Source organism: Leptonychotes weddellii, chromosome 3 (assembly GCF_054177405.1).
Source record: "Leptonychotes weddellii isolate Sample4059 chromosome 3, ASM5417740v2, whole genome shotgun sequence".
NCBI classification, from domain to species: Eukaryota; Metazoa; Chordata; class Mammalia; order Carnivora; family Phocidae; genus Leptonychotes; species Leptonychotes weddellii.
The window spans coordinates 30,318,952-30,336,588 of record NC_138371.1 but is presented as its reverse complement, the minus strand read 5'-3'; the positions used below and the strand labels follow the sequence as shown (position 1 = coordinate 30,336,588).

The following is a 17,637-nucleotide window of genomic DNA, read 5'->3' as shown; positions in this document are numbered from 1 at the left end:
TTCTAAGTTGGTAACATGATGATTACTTTCTAGATCAGCCTCAGTGACAGGGGGGCTTGATCTTGGGGATTGATTAAGTGAGTCCTCTGTGTAAGTCCTTTTTTTACTTAAGGCCAAGCGTGGGCAGCAGAGCCAGTCTGAACGAAGCAGTGTTACCGGCCTCTGCATTCTGTGAAGGGTTATGGAGCAATAGTGATGTAACCCCTTAGAATGTGGCAGAACTTTAGATATTCTTAGGAGGAGTTGGAGGTTTGGAGAGCCCTGCATGAGGTGCAGGGGGTCCCTAATGAGTAGCCTAAAACAATGGTGGGGGGAGGGAGACAAAAGGCAGGTCTTATAGAAACCCTTAGAAACCAGTGAGCCATTTCTATTCTACCAGGATAAAAGGCTCAGAGCTTTATTCAAGAGATGGATGTGTAGTAGTTAGGATATTATACAAGCATTCTAACAGAGACCAAGATAAAGTGACTTCAAATAAGATGGAAGGTTTATTTCTCTCTCATGGAAACATCCAAGCTGGCAGGCAAGGGGTAGGACAGCTCTGTCCCCGTTCCTTCTCTCTGCCATCCCCTTTTGCCATTACCCTTCTCTACAGGGTCGGAGCTGGCTCTACATTTCCTCACCCTGAGGACAGGAGAGAAAACATCAGTGCTGGGCCCACTGCTGCCTTGTAGACGCCCAGTTCCCACTGGCCCAGTAGCTATAGGCGAGGTTTGAAGGCCTTTCCTCAGGGGCAGTTCCTGACTCCAGCAATAAACAGCTCCAGAGGGAGCAAATATAATGACTCCCCAGCCTGGGCAAAGAAGTGGAGTAGCCAGTGTTGCAAAAATTTCTCTTAAAGCTGTAGAAAAAATAGATCAGAAGTGTGTGCCCAGGAGTTGAGACAGTGCCACTGCCCAGATTCTACAGCCTGGAAAGTGGTACTCCCTGCAAAGGGCTGCCACTTGATGTCAGTCGGGGCTCCTTTCTCCCTGATTTGCTCCCTGTGAGGCCTATGCAGTCTCCGTACCCTGCCAGACTCTGCGGTCTAGAGCCCCAGTACTGGGCTCAGAATAACCTGCAAGTTCTTAGCAGCCTGGTTGACCTACGCTCTCTGTTACTGCTTTATTTTTTGCTTCTGGAAAGTATTTCAAAGTCCTCCTTCATGGTGGGAAGTGGTCCGTCCTTAAGAATGTTTCTGGCTCATTCCACTTAACCCAGAATGGAAACCCCAGGGAAGTCCCCAGAATCCCAGAATACAGCTGTTGCCCCTTGATCCTGAAAATTCTCTTCACCTTCCAGGCAGTAAAGCTTCTATCTGACTTGAGACCCAAATTCATCAAAACCAAAAAGCAGTTGAAACTAGAGACAAGGACAACATAAGAAAGGAAATTTTCAGACCAATCTAATCTCACTTATGTCAAAGATGCAAAATTCCTAAGTAAAATATTAGCCAATCAAGTCCTTAAGCTTATATTTAAATATATAATATTTTATGATATATGGTGTGTGTGTGTGTATATATATATAGGTATATGTATGTGTGTGTGTACTGAATTCATGACTGAATTCAGTTTATCCCAGGAATTCAAAGATAGTCTAATATGGGAATGTCTGTTTATGTAATTCACATCAAGAGGTTAAAGGAGAAAAACCTTAGGGTCATCTCAATAGATACAAAAGGAAAAATAAATTTATGACATTCACCCATTCATGATTTAAAATTACTAAAGTGGGAACAGAGGAAGACTTACTGATTTTAATAAAGAGTGCTACCAAAAACTTACAGTAAACATCACACTTTAATGGTAGAACTTTAAAAGCATTCTCTTGAGAGAAAGAACTAGGATAAGGACGCCCTCTGTCATTGCTTCTATTTCAACATTGTGGTAGCACGGTAGGGAAACCAAAGGACAGAAAGGAGGAAATGACACTGTCATTATTCCCAGACAATAGTATTACTTATATGGAAAATCTGAGGGCCTCTACAGACAAGTTATTAAAAGACAAACAAAAATTCAGCAAGATTACTAAATATAGATCAACACATAAAAATCATTTGTGGAGAAACAATAGTGTGTCAAAACATAAAGCACAATTTATAATGCAATTTTAAGATCATTGTTATTATGGAAAACCCCAAACATACACAAAGATAAACAGAACAGCACAAGAATCCCACATCCCCAACTCCTCCCTTCTGTATTATTTTGAAACAAATTTTCCAGGCTCATATCATTTTACCTATACACATGAGTATATATATCTCTAAAAAACAAGAAAACACAGTTTTTTTTTTAAGATTTTATTTATTTATTTATTTGACACAGAAAGAGCACAAGTAGGCAGAGTGGTAGACAGAGGGAGAGGGAGAAGCAGGGAGCCCGATGCGGGGCTCGATCCCAGGACCCTGAAATGACCTGAGCCGAAGGCAGACGCTTAACTGACTGAGCCGCCCAGGCGCCCCAAGAAAAGACACTTTTGACATAACCGTAATACCACCATTGCACCTAAAAATTAGAACTATTCTTTAATATAATTGAATATTCCATTTTTCAATGCTGTAATTGTCTCATAATTTATTTTAATTGTTTTAGAGTTTGTTTGTTTGCAATTGGTTGTTGTGGCCTTCACGTCTCCTTTAATTTATAGGCTCCCCCCCATTTCTTTTTTTTTTTTTTACCCTCTGTTAGTTTATTTTTAGGAAATTGAGTCACTTGTCCTATAGAGTTTCCCACAATCTAGATTTTGCTCTTGCTTCCTCATGGTGTAGTTTTATGTGTTTCTCTGTCTTCTATATTCCCCATAATAAAAATTAGTACTAGGATCTGGAGACCTGGTCAGATTCAGGTTTGGTTTTTCCTTTTAGCAAGACTGTTTCCTGGAAGGCACTGTATTCTTCCATCAGGACACATAATGTTTGCTTGTTCTCTTTGTGAGGCCAGCAGCTACAGATCTGTTCATTCATAGAGGCTGCAAAATAGTGTTACTGAAATTCTGTTGTTCTTTCTCCATTCATTACTTGGAAAACTCCTACCAAAGGAAACAAAAGAACTTTCCTCTTCTACTGGTTATCCACTGGTACAGTTTATATAGGAAGGCAGGATAAATGTAATTTTTAAATATAACATATATATGTATAGATGTATATATATCTTACAAATAAATGTAAAAAAGATATGTGAGACTTTCTTGAAGAAATTATAAAATTTTGTTAAATTAAATGAAAATAGACCAAAATAAATATAATGTTCTATATAATGCTGTATATAATGTTCACAAATAGGAAAGTGACAATTTTCCCTACAAATTCAGTGCAACTATGGTTTTTTTAAATTCCCAGTTGGGTTTTTGGTACAACATGGTAAGTTGATCCCAAAATTCATAAAGGGGCCTAAAATAATAAAATTTTGAAGAAAAACAAAGAGGCCAAATACTAAAATATCAAAAATACTAAATATCAAAAATCACTTTAAGGCCATAGGGACAGACAGAAGAGAATAGAGAATCCAGAAATAAATGCACCCATGTATGGAAACAATATATGGCAAAAGTATAAAGAATGATCTATTTTTCAGTATATAATTTTGAGATAACTGGTTATCCAATTTTTAAATCTTTACCTCACAAAATATCAGACGTATTTTTTGAAAAAGCAAAAAAAAAATGTTTTTTAAGATTTTATTTTTAAGTAATCTCTGTACCCAGCGTGGTGCTCGAACTCACAACCCCAAGATCAAGAGTCTCATGCTCTTCTGACTGAGCCAACCCCCCTGAAAAAGCAAAAGTTTTAAACTTTTTTGGAAGAAAATATAGAAGAATATCTTTATGAATTTGAGAAAGGAAAAAATTTCCTACCCATGATTCAAAACATAAACCATAAAGAAAATTATTGACAACTCTGGGCATATTAAAATTTAAAGTTTTTGACAAGACAGCAAAAACAAAGTTAAAAGGCAAATCACAGGGGTGCCTGGCTGGCTCAGTCAGTAAAGCATGTAACTCTTGATCTCGGGGTTGTGAGTTTGAGCCCCATGTTGGGTGTAGAGATTACCAAAATAAATAAATAAATAAATAAAATCTTTAAAAAAAAAAAGACAAATCTTCGACTAGAAGACAATATCTGTAGTGCATAAAACCAACAAAGTATTAATATCAAAATGCAGCAAGAACTACTACAAATAGAGAAGGAAAAGACAATCAACCCAAGTAAAAAATGGCTAAAAGATATGAACAGGCGGGCGCCTGGGTGGCTCAGTTGGTTAAGCGACTGCCTTCGGCTCAGGTCATGGTCCTGGAGTCCCGGGATCGAGTCCCGCATCGGGCTCCCTGCTCGGCGGGGGGTCTGCTTCTCCCTCTGACCCTCCCCCCTCTCATGCTCGCTCTATCTCATTCTCTCTCTCAAATAAATAAATAAAATCTTTAAAAAAAAAAAAGTTATGAACAGGCAATTAACAGAAGACGGAAGCCTAAGTAAATGGCCATGTAAAAAAAGTCAACTTTGCTGCTAATCAGGAAAATTCAAACTAAAAAAAAGATATCATTTCATATATATATCAGATATATATCAGATTAGCCAAAATTTAAAAGTCCGCAAACACCCATTGTTTTTTGGTTTTTTTTAAAGATTTTATTTATTTGACAGAGAGCGAGATAGCGAGAGCAGGAACACAAGCAGGGGGAGCAGGAGAGGGAGAAGCATGCTTCCCGCGGAGCAGGGAGCAGGATGCGGGCTCGATCCCAGGACCCTGAGATCATGACCTGAGCCGAAGGCAGATGCCCAATGACTGAGCCACCCAGGCACCCCACGCAAACACCCATTGTTGATGAGGATATGGAGTTTTAGAAATTCAGAGCAATTTGGAAATATCCAATAAATTGAAGATGCATATACTTGCAACTCAACAATTTTATTCCCATGTATACCTTAGAGAAACTCTTTCATGTATGAAAAGTGACTTACTCAAGAAGGTTCATTGCAGCATTGTTTGTAATCACAAAAAAATTGGAAATAATCAAAACAGCCATCAGCAGCAAAACGGGTAAATAAATTATGGTATGTTTATACAATGGAATAGTGTCAGTAGCTTAAAATAAATGAAAGGAAACTATGTGTATTATCATGAATTAATCACAAAAACAAAATGGTAAGCAAAATAAATAAGTTGCAAAAGTTATATAAATGATGCTACTGATAATAAGGATTTAACGTGTAAAATAGTATACATTGTTTATAAGTGCATTTATATATGGCGAAGATATAAACATATGCCTGAGGACACTGTAGAAGAAAAACTTTTCCTTCGCCCTCCTAGGGTCCCTGGCTGGACCTAAAAATTAAACTGACACGGAGAAATTTAAGAGAAAAAAAGCACACAAATATATTTAACATAAATTTTTATGTGACACAGGAGCCTTCATAAGAAACTGAGGATCCGGGGCACCTGGGTGGCTCAGTTGGTTAAGCATCTGCCTTTGGCTCAGATCATGATCCCAGGGTCCTGGGATCGAGCCGCATGTTGGGCTTTCTGCTCAGCAAGGGAGCCTGCTTCTCCCTCTTCCTCTGCCCCTGCTCATGTGCTCTCTCTCTCACTAACTCTGTCTCTCAAATAAATAAATAAAATCTTTAAAAAAAAAAAAAAGTGAGGACCCAAAGAAATGGTTAAGTCTGAGTGTTTGTTTTAAATATTTTTTATTTTTAAATAATCTCTACACCCAACATGGGGCTCAAACACACAACCCCGAGATCAAGAGTTGCACACTCCACTGACTGAGCCACCCAGGCACACCCAAACCTGAGTATTTTTATACTAGGTTTGATGAAGAGTGGAAAGTTGTGGGCAAGTATAATAGGACTTAAAGGGAATGAGTTAAGGGTAATAAATTGGGAGAAACTTAGTAAGTCCTGTTTGTTTGGATTCCTCTTGAAGTTTCTCCGTCTTCAGAGACAAGGATGCGTCTTTCCCGGGGGGGTGTGGGGCACCTCTCAAATGAGGGTTTTTTTTTAAAGCTTTTATTTATTTGAGAGAGAGGGCACAAGGGGGGAGGGGCAAAGGGAGAGAGAGAAGCAGACTTGCTGCTGAGCAGAGAGCCCAATATGGGGCTCGATCCTAGGACCCTGAGATCATGACCTGAGCGTAAGGCAGACGCTTAACCAGCTGAGCCACCCAGGCGCCCCAATGAGGGTCTTATTACCTGCTTCAGGGGAGAAGGGTGCGGTGGTCAGAGAATCCTTCCTTCACGTGCTGTTCCTCAAATTCCTTCAGCTTGAAATATTTAATATGCGAAGGTGCTGTGTTTTGGGGTAGTGTGTTCAATTGACAAACACCAAATTTAAGAGAGTGGTTACCACTGGAGAGAGAATAAGAGAAATGGGATTGTATGTGACACCATGAAGTCTTAGACTGTATCTGAAATGTTTTATTTCTTTAGAAAAAAATGTGAATCAGATATGGCAAAATGTTAAGATTCACAAAGCTGGGTGGTAAGTACATGGGTGCTCATTATACAGTATTTCTTTTCTGTACTCTGCATTCTTAAAATACAGATTTTTTAAAAGCAGTTAAAAGTTATACACTATTGGGCGCCTGGGTGGCTCAGTTGGTTAAGCGACTGCCTTCTGCTCAGGTCATGATCCTGGAGTCCCGGGATCGAGTCCCGTATCAGGCTTCCTGCTCAGCAGGGAGTCTGCTTCGTCCTCTGACTCTATCCCCTCTCAGGTGTTCTCTCTCTCTCATTCTCTCTCTCTCAAATAAATAAATAAAATCTTTTAAAAAAAAAAGTTATACACTATTAAAGTACTGCCTTAGTTTATTCCAATACTTCCCAAATATCAGGTTATTATACTAGAGTGGGGTGGGGAGCTCTTTTCTACCATCCACCTCCCAGAACTGGCAGAGCTTCAATTCTAATCAATATGGTGAAATTACACCAACGTAGGACCTCAGGTTTTGGTCAATACAAATGCGCCCTCTGCTGGTCCTGTAGTGCCCTGTCCCAAAGTTCAAAAGAGCTATGAGGAGTCGTGAATGTCTTCAGTGAGACCCCTTTTACTGAGCCAGCCATGTTAGGGAATGAACCGCCCCCCCCAACTCAGAGTTCCCCTTATCATGAAGCTATTTAAATCAGCTCCAGCTCCCTGTTAATATTACATATGATCCAAAACAAAATAAATTCCAAGGTACCACCCCAATCAACCTTCCCAGTTTCCCCAGCCACCCTGTACATTAACAATTTTGACCCCACTGCTATATCGGGAGGTTGATGTGTGAGACAGTAGATGCCACCCTTAAAGTTTGGGAATGACAGAAAGAAAACTCAAGTAACAAAGACGCTCTGGGCTGGGAAGGAGTGGGGGTGTCACAGACAACTTGATTGCTGAAAAATGGATTAACTGTAGTATTAAGGGAATGATGTTGGTAGGATGACAGGTGAATTTTTTCTTTTCCAATCTTTCTTTAAAGTCATAATACAGGGGTGCCTGGGTGGCTCAGTCTTTAAGCGTCTGCCTTTGGCTCAAGAACATGATCCCGGGGCCCTGGGATCCAGCCCCGCATCGGGCTCCCTGCTCTGTGGGAAGCCTGCTTCTCTCTCTCCCACTCCCCCTGCTTGTGTTCCCTCTCTCACTGTGCCTCTCTCTGTCAAATAAAAAAAAAAAGTCATAATACCTATAAATAAACAAAATTGAGGAAAAATAAATTCACAGAAGAATCTACTGCTCAAAGAGAAAGAGAAATAGATACTGATTATTAGAGCCTTCCTTTTAAAAAGTTTTTTTATTTTTTGGTTTTGTTTTATTTTGTGTTAATATCCATTTTCCCCAATAAAATTTAAGCTCCCTGAAACTAGGAAACTAATGTTTCCATCCTACTCCCCACTGTATTCCCAGCACCTAGCACAATTCCCATACTAATAAGCATGTGATAAATGAAGGAAGTAAATGACATTTTCTCAGTATAAATCAGTACAAATTTTCTGGGGAACAATTTAGCAGTAAACACTATGCCTTAAATACTGTATATCCCTTAATAATCATAGATGTGAACAAAGAGTAGGTCTTAAACATTCCTTTCAAGGATATGTTATGCAAAGTTCTTATTAATTATAAAAAAATTTGAAACAATCTGAATTTTAAAAGTTAACATGTTTGGTTAAGTCAGTTATGGTACATCTGTACAATGAAATGCTATGCTGTTATTAAAATCATTTTTAGGAATAATTATAAGGGAAATTCTAATAACAAAAGTAAATTAAAATTATTATGTTATTTGTTAATTCAATTAAAATGCGTATATATTATATATGCATGGAAGTACGTACACCAAAATATTTGCATTAATTGTATGTGAATAGAGTGATCATGGATGAGGTTTTTTTGGTTCTTGTTGTTTATTTTTACCAAGTGCCAACACTGTTTGAGGTACTTTATTTGTATTAATATTTTTTCTTGGGCCACCTGGGTGGCTCAGTCGCTGGGCGTCTGCCTTCGGCTCGGGTCATGATCCCAGGGTCCTGGGATCGAGTCCCGCGTTGGGCTCTCTACTCAGCGGGGAGTCTGCTTCTCCCTCTCCCACTCCCCCTGCTTGTGTTTCCTCTTTCACTGTGTCTCTCTCTGTCAAATAAATAAGTAAAATCTTTAAAAATATATTTTTTTCTTTATTGAGGGATAATTGGCATCTGATAAATTATACTTATTTAAATTTTACAATTAGGTAAGTTTTTTAAAGTGTTAAATAATACTATTTATTTTTCCTATAAAGATTTTAATGCAGTCAACTTCAATTTTTCTACTTTTTCTTAGTTTTTTTTTTAATATTTATTTGAGACAGAGAGAGAGAGAGAGCGCGTGCACAAGCAGTGGGAGGGGCAGGAGAAACAGAAGCAGGCTCCCCACTGAGCAGGGTGCCTGATGCGGGAATAGAGCCCAGGACTCTGGTCTCATGACCTGAGCCAAAGGCAGACAGTTAACCAACTGAGCCACCCAGGCGCCACTGTTTGGTTTTTTTCTAATCAATTTCATTTTCAATGCTATAGCCACACTGGGGTTTTAAGAAGAAATCTAAATACACCATAGACCTCCTAATTTAACATATTATTTTCTTTTTCTGTTTTCTCTTCCAGCCCTTATTCATTTACATATGTATTTTGTAGAGTTCTAACACACTATCCTATAGTTTACATTTTTACTTCTTTATATCATATTTTCCATATTGCTTATTATCTTTTTTTTTTTTTTAAAGATTTTATTTATCCATTTGACAGAGAGAGACACAGCAAGAGAGGGAACACAGGCAGGGGGAGTGGGAGAGGGAGAAGCAGGCTTCCCGCGGAGCAGGGAGCCCGATGCGGGGCTCGATCCCAGGACCCTGGGACCACGACCTGAGCCGAAGGCAGACGCTTAACGACTGAGCCAGCCAGGCACCCCTGCTTATTATCTTTTTAACCATAATTTTAAATGTCAAATTAATGCATCATGAATTGTTTCCCCAATCTCCTATTGTTGAGCCGTTTCTAATTTTTACTTTGGACAAAAAGTTTGTTCTTTTGAATTATTTCCTCATGATAAATACCCAGAAGTGAGGTTCCTGATCAAAGACTGGCACATTTTTCTGGTTCTTGGTACATACTGTCCTGGCACTTTCCCAAAGAGCCTACTAATTTTAATGTCACTTGCTATGTGCCAGTGCTGATTTGTGCAGCATTTGAGGATTGTCTAGGTATAACATACTTCATTGTGCTCATTTGCATGTTGTTGACTACTAACCAAGTAGATGTTTCTCCATGTCTGGGATTGTTGTCTATCATCTGTTGTCCTTTGCTGTTAAGGATGCTCTTTGTCTTCACAGACCAGGAGCGGAAGAGTATGCCCCCTGACCCTCTTGATGCTTCCCTGGCAGACCACATGCAGCCCCCCGTGTCAGATACTGTCCCAAAGACGTAAGTGTTCGAAGTTGTAATGACATGGACGGCTCCACTTTTATTTCATGTTTGTTTGTTTGTTGTTTGTTTTAAAGTCATCTCTACACCCAACCTGGGGCTTGAACTCATGACCCCAGGATCAAGAATTACATTCTCTACTGGCTGAGCCAGCCAAGCACCCCTCATTTTTCTTTGTTTTTAATTAATTGAATTTCTGTTTTTTCTAAGCATGAAGATTCTCAGGCCAACCGCATACTCTAACAGCTGAAATTGTTGTCTAAGAAACAGATTCTTGGGGAGGATTATATTGTGATATGTTTCCTCCTTCAACCATATTCTTTGGCTGGGTGGGTGCAGAACAAAGCTTAACAGTGTGGAAACCACTTTCTCCATTTGTCTATATAGCTGAGATCTACAGACATGCCTAGAAAGGTGAAGTCTGTCATCTCAACCTTGGTTTCTCCTCTCAACATTCACTCAGCTCTGGGTAAAATAAACAATACTTAATAATACTATCACAAATTGCTAACATGTAGTAAGTGCTTCCTATGTGCTCACTATGTGCTTACCCCAAGCTCATTGACCAAGGCTCGGCCAGTAGCCCCAGTCACCTGACCTCAGCCCCATTTGGCAGTGGCAGCTAGAACTATAGCCTCTTGTGACCCCCCATGAGCATCAGTGACTTGAGAACCTGCCCTCACCTGCCTCCTGGTCTAAGGATTCCCTCCTGGGTCAAAAAGGTTTTATGTTCCCTAGGAACAAAGGGAGAGAGGCGCTATCTGGTGCAGAGGCAGCTCTCTGAAAAATTCCATTTTTTGACTTTTATACCTCAGCTTTTCCCACAATGGATTTAAATGACTTACAACAACCGCATCACCAAGAAAAAGGTGAGATAACCAAAAAGAAAAAAATTTTTAAGCCAGCAGGAAAAAAAAAAAAAAAAACACCAACACTACACAAAAGTCATTATAGTCTTTGTGACCAAAAATCAGACTTTCAGATTTGATAGAGATTGCCGAATGTGAAAGCAAACAAACAAACAAAAGAAGCAACACAATCAGGTTTGTGGTTCTCATATGCAGCGTACCTGTTCCTCAGGGGAAATAAATGTTTTCTTAGCGTTAAATTCTAAAGGATAAATCTTCTGTGGGTTTTTATAGAGTGACATTGAATGATTTAAAGACTCATATATTTACAGGAAATTCCATTTACCTCATCCAACAAATATTTCTCACGTTTCTATAGTAAGGCCCTGTCCTAGCACAGCACAGTGAATATAATACTGATTTAGCTAGAAAATAAGATGCCCAGAACCAGGCCTGGCCCACAGAAGCTGTTGCTGCAGCTGTTACTGAAACCCGCATGGCTGTTTCTTAGGGACCCTTTTACCCAGAGAACATAAGTCCGTTATCCTTAGGGCAGATAATCAGTGACAGCAATTCTACAAAGGATCACACAAACACAGCTCTTGACCTTTTGGTGGCTAGATTTGATCAAGAAGAGAATTCAAAGGGCATAAAAGAATGGATGGATAGTTGCATGTTCCTAAAACAGTCTTTCTTAAAGGTCATTTATTTTTCAGCTGAGTCTTTGAAAGAAGAATTTCAGTTAGATAACCTTATGTCATTCAACTAAAGGCATAAATATGCAACCCCAGAGAGGCAGACTCTTTCTGCTCTCTAAATTGAGGACTTAGCCGGAGAGAACCCCAAAAGGGAAGACTCAACTTTCTATTCTCCCTTCTTCAGGAATGTGTTGGGAAAAAGAGGGTTGACCGAGTGTGTAAAATGCCCATCATAGCACCGCAGAAACGAGGGCTCAGTGTTCACTTTTCCTCTTCCTTGTCCGTAAGAGGTTTTGATAATGTTTGGTCCCACTGTCTTGCTCTTTCTTAAAGGGGCAAAGATTATGATGTGCACCATCTGCACAGGAGACGCCCAGGACACGAGTCCCCAGAGAGGTTGAGTCCTATAGATGCATCTTTTTTTCCAAGAGGAACAGAAGGGAGGGCTGAACCAAGACTGTTCAACCATCAGGCTCTAGCCAACATCAGTGTAAGTGTAAACATCTAGGAGCTTGGTCCAAAAGCTTGCTCCCATCAGGCTACCATGTACAGTTGTGCAGATTGCTTACTCTATATACAAGGGGAACTGCAAAGGGGCAAGTGAGAGCTGAAATCCAGTCTGTGGTTCACTCACCATGCCCTGTACCCCCGCAATGAACTGCATCCTTCTGAAGGAAGGGGTGCCCATTTCTAATTCCTGCAAAGGTACTAAAAGGAAACTTCAGTTGTCCTACACACCACTTCTGACGCCAGATGTGTGGAGTCTTTTCCGACATCAATCGATCTCCAGCTCAAAGGATACCAACTGGGTGTCATGTAGTTCAATTCTGACCCTGCCTGGAATTAGCACAGACCCCACAGGTTAAGGACTTGGTCCCACAAGACTGCCCCTACTTCAGACACCAGTCACAAGTCCCAGGTTGTCACCGAAGGAGGGTTCCCACAACCTCTTCTTCAGCTTTGATAATTTGCTAGAATGGCTCACAAACCTCAGAAAGTTATTTACTCACTATAACTGATTTATTACAAAGGGTGTTTTCAAAGATCTTATTGTTTTTTGGGTTTTGTGTTTTTTTAAGATTTTATTTATTTGAGAGAGTGAGAGAGAGCACAAGCAGGGGGAGGGGCAGAGAGAGAGGGAGAAGCAGACTCCCCGCTGAGCAGGGAGCCCGATGCGGTGCAGGACTCAATCCCAGGAACCTGAGACCATGACCCGAGTTGAAGGCAGATGCTTAACCAACTGAGCCACCCAGGTACCCCAAAGATTTTATTGTTAAGTAATCTCTACACCCAATGTGGGCTTCGAACTTACAACCCCAAGATTAAGAGTTGCACACTCCACCGACTGAGCCAGCCAGGTACCCCTTACAAAGGATATTTTAAAGGATACGAATGAACAGCCAGATGAAGAGATACCTAGGGCAAGGTCCAGAAGGGTCCCAAATGCTGGCGCTTCTTTCTCCATGGAGTTGAAGGTGTGTACCCTCCTGGCATGTAGATGTGTTCACCAACCCAGAAGCAATCCAAACTCTTTTGGTTCAGGTTTTTATGGAGGCTTCATTATGTAGGCATTGATTGATAAAAGCATTGATTAAAGCACTGGCAAATGATTGTTAACTCAACTTCCAGACTTTTCTCCCTCCTCTGAGATTGCGGATGTTGGGCTGAAAGTTCCAACCCTCTAATAATGTGGTTGGCTTCCCTGGTAACCAATACCCCCTCCTTAGGTGCTTTCCAAAATCACCTTATTAACACACTCTCAGGTGTGGTTGAAAGAGGTTGTGTTAATGAAAAGCGAAAGCCACTCTTTTCACATTTGTGCTCCAGAAATTACAATGGTTTTAGGAGTTCTGTGCCAGAGACCGGGGATGAAGACCGAATATATATTTCTTATTATGTCAAAATATCACAGGCACTGAGAGGGTAGCCGTGGCCCCACTCTGCCATCCTCTCTTTGGAGGAATCTCCATTGTTGTCCCAGCCCATGGGGAAAGGTGAAGACTGACATGGTTTTGGTCATCTGCTTGAGAAACTTCTGGAAAGTTAGCAAATGATGCAACAGTGAATAAAGCTGGCTTTGATTTAAACTAAACATTAACTGTAGCAATAGCATTCTATCAAAGTTGAAAATTGCTTCACTTTGATCCAACTCTGTAGATCATGATTTAGCATCAAAAAAGGGGACAATAACAAAGTGTATTTTGTTCCTCTTTCCTCCTATGGCATTAGACCTAGCAGTTTTAAAGGAAAGGCTGAACCTGAGGATCTCCGCACCAGCTCCATTCTAAGACTCCCTCTTCTGCTTCATGTGGAACCCACACAAATTCCAATCTAAGCCATTCTGTTTTGTTCAACATAATCTTCCTTTGATGTTTTTTTTTTTCTTGTTTGCCACACATCATGGTCCTTTTCCTTAATTCTTCACCTTTAGGAGATGGAGTTGATTGGCAAAGTCAAGAGAAAGAAAAGAACCAAGACAGACAAGTCCAAGGCGCCCAAGGGGAGGAGAGAAGGAAAGGTCCAGAGGGAAGCAGAGGCCGCTGTAGGTAAGGGAATGTGCCCTTGACAAACAACCCAGGAAAAGACACCTAATGGGGGCTGGGAGGTGTCACAGGGAATCAGCATGAATCCAATGGGACAAACTACCTGTTTTGAGTCTTTTTAACTATCTCTGGCTAAGATGCCATTGCAGCCTTACTTCATGTCAGTATCTTAGGAGAGAGAGAAGAGACGAAACCAGCGTTGCCTAGAGACCTGTGATCAAGAGAGGAAATAATCATGATAATAGCACCTATTTACTGAATACCCACTGTATTAAGAGCCCCACATAAATGACATCATGAAATCCCCAAAACATCTCCATTAAAGTAAGCATTATTATTATATTGTGTAGTGGTTGAGGCCTGAGAGAGATAGGGTGGCTTGCATAAGATCAAACAGACTGAACAGGAAATGGTGGACCCAGAGTCTGACCCTACCATTTGATTCCAAGTACATGTTCTTACCATGGCCTCTATGAACGAATAACGATCATAATTTGAGAACTGGGCAGTGAAAGCATTTGGGAAGGGAAGGATGAAACAAGCTGTGAATGATTACCCCAGTTGCCATTTTTCATCTTGGTTTCCTATATTGCACCTTCCAAGGAATTTAGAATCCCATGCTTCTGAAGACCTTCTTTAGCTTAAAACTTAATACCCATTCTTTCCTGGCCACATGATTTAGAAGACCCTCCAGACAAATCAAAGACTGTCAGAAAGGATGACATTGGATTGTCTCCTGGGCCCAATCTATTTTTGAGATTTGCTTTTTAAAGTCTTGCTGACCTTACATTGTTGTAGCCCATGACTTGGGTTGCATTGGCAGGACTGGGGAAAGGAAATACTTGTGGTCCCCAGAGGTGAATTGAGGAAGAGTTCCTAGAGTATGGAAGGCTTAAACTTTGCCAGGTTACAAAGTTGTAACCTCAAGCCAGACTCTTGAGGCTTGACTTTCCATTTGTGTCTATAGTTTTCCCCTCTGGAGAGTCTTGCTTCTACCATAGGTCAGGGTGAAACAGAACTTTTGTTAGTAGGCAAGACTATTGAATTACAGTTGATCCAAATAGGATAAGGTAGTTTCTCAAAGGGTGGTCTGTGGACTACCCTTCTCAAAACACTTGGAGTAGTTGTTAAAATGCAGATTCCTAAAGAATCGGACTCTAGGAGTGGAGCTCAGGAATCTACACCCCAGGTGATTCCATTGCACACTGAAGTTTAAAAGCTACTGAAAAGGATGCAGAGATCACATTTATTTAGCTACAACTCTGTCCCCAATTGTTCTTCTCCAGGAAAGTCAAAGGAATCAAAGGCTGAAAAGAAATCAGAGTTAATTCCCAAAGAAAGAAAACCAAGAGCCAAAAGGAAAAGGACACAGAAGGAAAGGAATCTGGAACTAGCAGAGCTGAGTGGCCCTGATGTCATTAACTCTAAGGAAACAGAAGACACTTCAGATAGAGGTTTCTCTCCTGCAGATTCTGTTGTAGAGGACCCTTGGCTTTCCCACAAATATGATGCTCCGGAGAGCCAAGTGTCCATAGATGGAAGATCATCACCCACCCAGACTGTACCGGTCGCTGGAAACATGGAATCTAAAGAAGAAAGAAGTTATGAGGACCCTTCCAAAGTAAGGTCCAATGTTCTCACCTTGGCCAGAGAGATTTCTGTTCTCATTGGCGCAACTGCAGAGGGGGGGAAAACTGCCCTGATCATATTGCAGTAACTGAAACAGTGTTACTAGAACATGTTTTTATTTGTTCTATTCTATTTGACCCTGTAAGAAGCCAGAGCTGATCAAAGACAGAGTGGCAAAGCCCCTCTGAAATGATGCATTCTGTGAGGGTCCCAAAATGCCACAACATATACTCATCCCATAAGGAGCAGGAAGTTGGCACGGGCCTCACAGTTACAGGGAAAGATGGATTCTGGCCATCAGAGCCAAGCACATACCTTTTTTTTTTTTTTTTTTAAAGATTTTATTTATTTATTTGACAGAGAGAGGCACAGCGAGAGAGGGAACACAAGCAGGGGGAGTGGGAGAGGGAGAAGCAGGCTTCCTGCCGAGCAGGGAGCCCGATGAGGGGCTCGATCCCAGGGTCCTGGGATCATGACCTGAGCCGAAGGCAGACGCTTAACGACTGAGCCACCCAGGCGCCCCTCTTTTTTTTTTTTTTTTTTTTTTGAGAGAGAGCATGAGCAGAGAGAGGGAGAAGCAGACTCCCTGCTGAGCAGAGCCCGACACGGGGCTCGATCCCAGCTCCCTGGGATCATGACCTGAGCCGAAGACAGCCGCTTAACGGACTGAGCCACCCAGGTGCCCCCCCAAGCACATATCTTTGACTTGGCCAGGAGTTCATGTTTTGTTTGCCTCCCAAAGGCTATGCAAATTCCTCCTTTCCTAATCTGCTTTTCTGTGGCACATAGCTGGGCCATAGGCAGCTTATACGCACATATCTATCTATCTTTACAAGGTGCTGTGGCATATAAAAGTAATTTTGTTCCAAGAGCCTTGATTCTAATGTCAAGTATCTAAGAGAAAAACTGAGTGAGCATAAGGAAAATTACCCTCGAATATCCCTGCAGTGAATTTTTAAAAATACCATGCAGATACATCTCTCAATACGACCAACACAACCAATTTTTCCTCTGCTGTTGGAATAAATCACAATTTTTTTCCACTGGGATGAATGAAGGTGCTGAACTGCATTTAGAGGTTTTGTTGTAGGGGAGAAAAAAAGAGTATCTTTAAACACTACAATTATACCCACAGCTAAACTGCTATGGTTAAACCCACATAAATTACATGTGCATATGGTACAACTCTGCTGAATCTCATTTAATCTTTATAGCCACACTTGTGAGTCAGATGTGATTATCCCCATTTCACAGACCTAGAAACTGAGGCGTGGAGCTAAGTGTCCCAGTTGCCAGAAGTTAAACAAAACCATCAAGCGGTAGAGCCAAGACTTAGATCCAGGTCCTTTGACTCTAAAATTAAGGCTCTTGTCAGTTTTAAATTATTTTGTTTTTCTTTATTTTATTGCCCATGGTCTACCAAAAAGGATTTCAGAAAGATTTTTCTTTTATAGTTCCCAATCCTCCCAGCTGCCTAGACTATGGAATGCTGCTCTATACCGCAGATGAAAATTTTTACCTGTGGGCAGAACTTTCCTGAGCCTGGTAGAGAATCAGAATTTCTTAGATGTATTGTCAACCCATAGTACTGCACTGCTCTGCACAGGCTAAAAAGCCAGGAAGTTTCACCCCAAGCTGGACACACAGAGCCCCCGTGGAAGAGTTGCGTTCAAAGCTTCCCTCGTGGGCATGTTTCTGGCAGTGGCGGGGGTGTTAGGGAGAAAAAGAAAGCTAAGACATCCTTCACAGAAGCTGAGAGAACCTTTCGTTGAAAAAGTGGGTTTGCATGGGATTAAATGTGAGTCTAACACATTTACATCTAAGACCACCCCTGGTAAGTAGCCTTTATCTAGAACCTGTGGTTCCCAGCCCTGGCTTCACAAGGATCACCTGAGAAGCTTTTTAAAACCACCCAGGCCTCCCACCTAGGTGTTCTCATTTAATTGGCCTGGGTGGGGCCTTGGCCTCAAGTAATTTTTTAAAAGCTCCTTGCGAGGTTGTGAA

General features: G+C 41.0%; 1 protein-coding gene across 1 annotated transcript in view; it reads left to right on the top strand.

Moving 5' to 3' along the window:
* The window catches only part of KIAA2012 (KIAA2012 ortholog), a 96,618-nt gene extending 80,856 nt beyond the window's left edge, over window positions 1–15,762 (top strand). Inside the window, exons 16-19 of the mRNA XM_081813881.1 lie at window positions 9,825–9,915; window positions 11,795–11,951; window positions 13,893–14,007; window positions 15,291–15,762. Coding sequence (XP_081670007.1) covers window positions 9,825–9,915; window positions 11,795–11,951; window positions 13,893–14,007; window positions 15,291–15,721 — 794 coding nt within the window. The 3' untranslated portion in view covers window positions 15,722–15,762. The remainder of the gene's footprint in view (window positions 1–9,824; window positions 9,916–11,794; window positions 11,952–13,892; window positions 14,008–15,290) is intronic.
* Window positions 15,763–17,637: the final 1,875 nt, after the last annotated feature.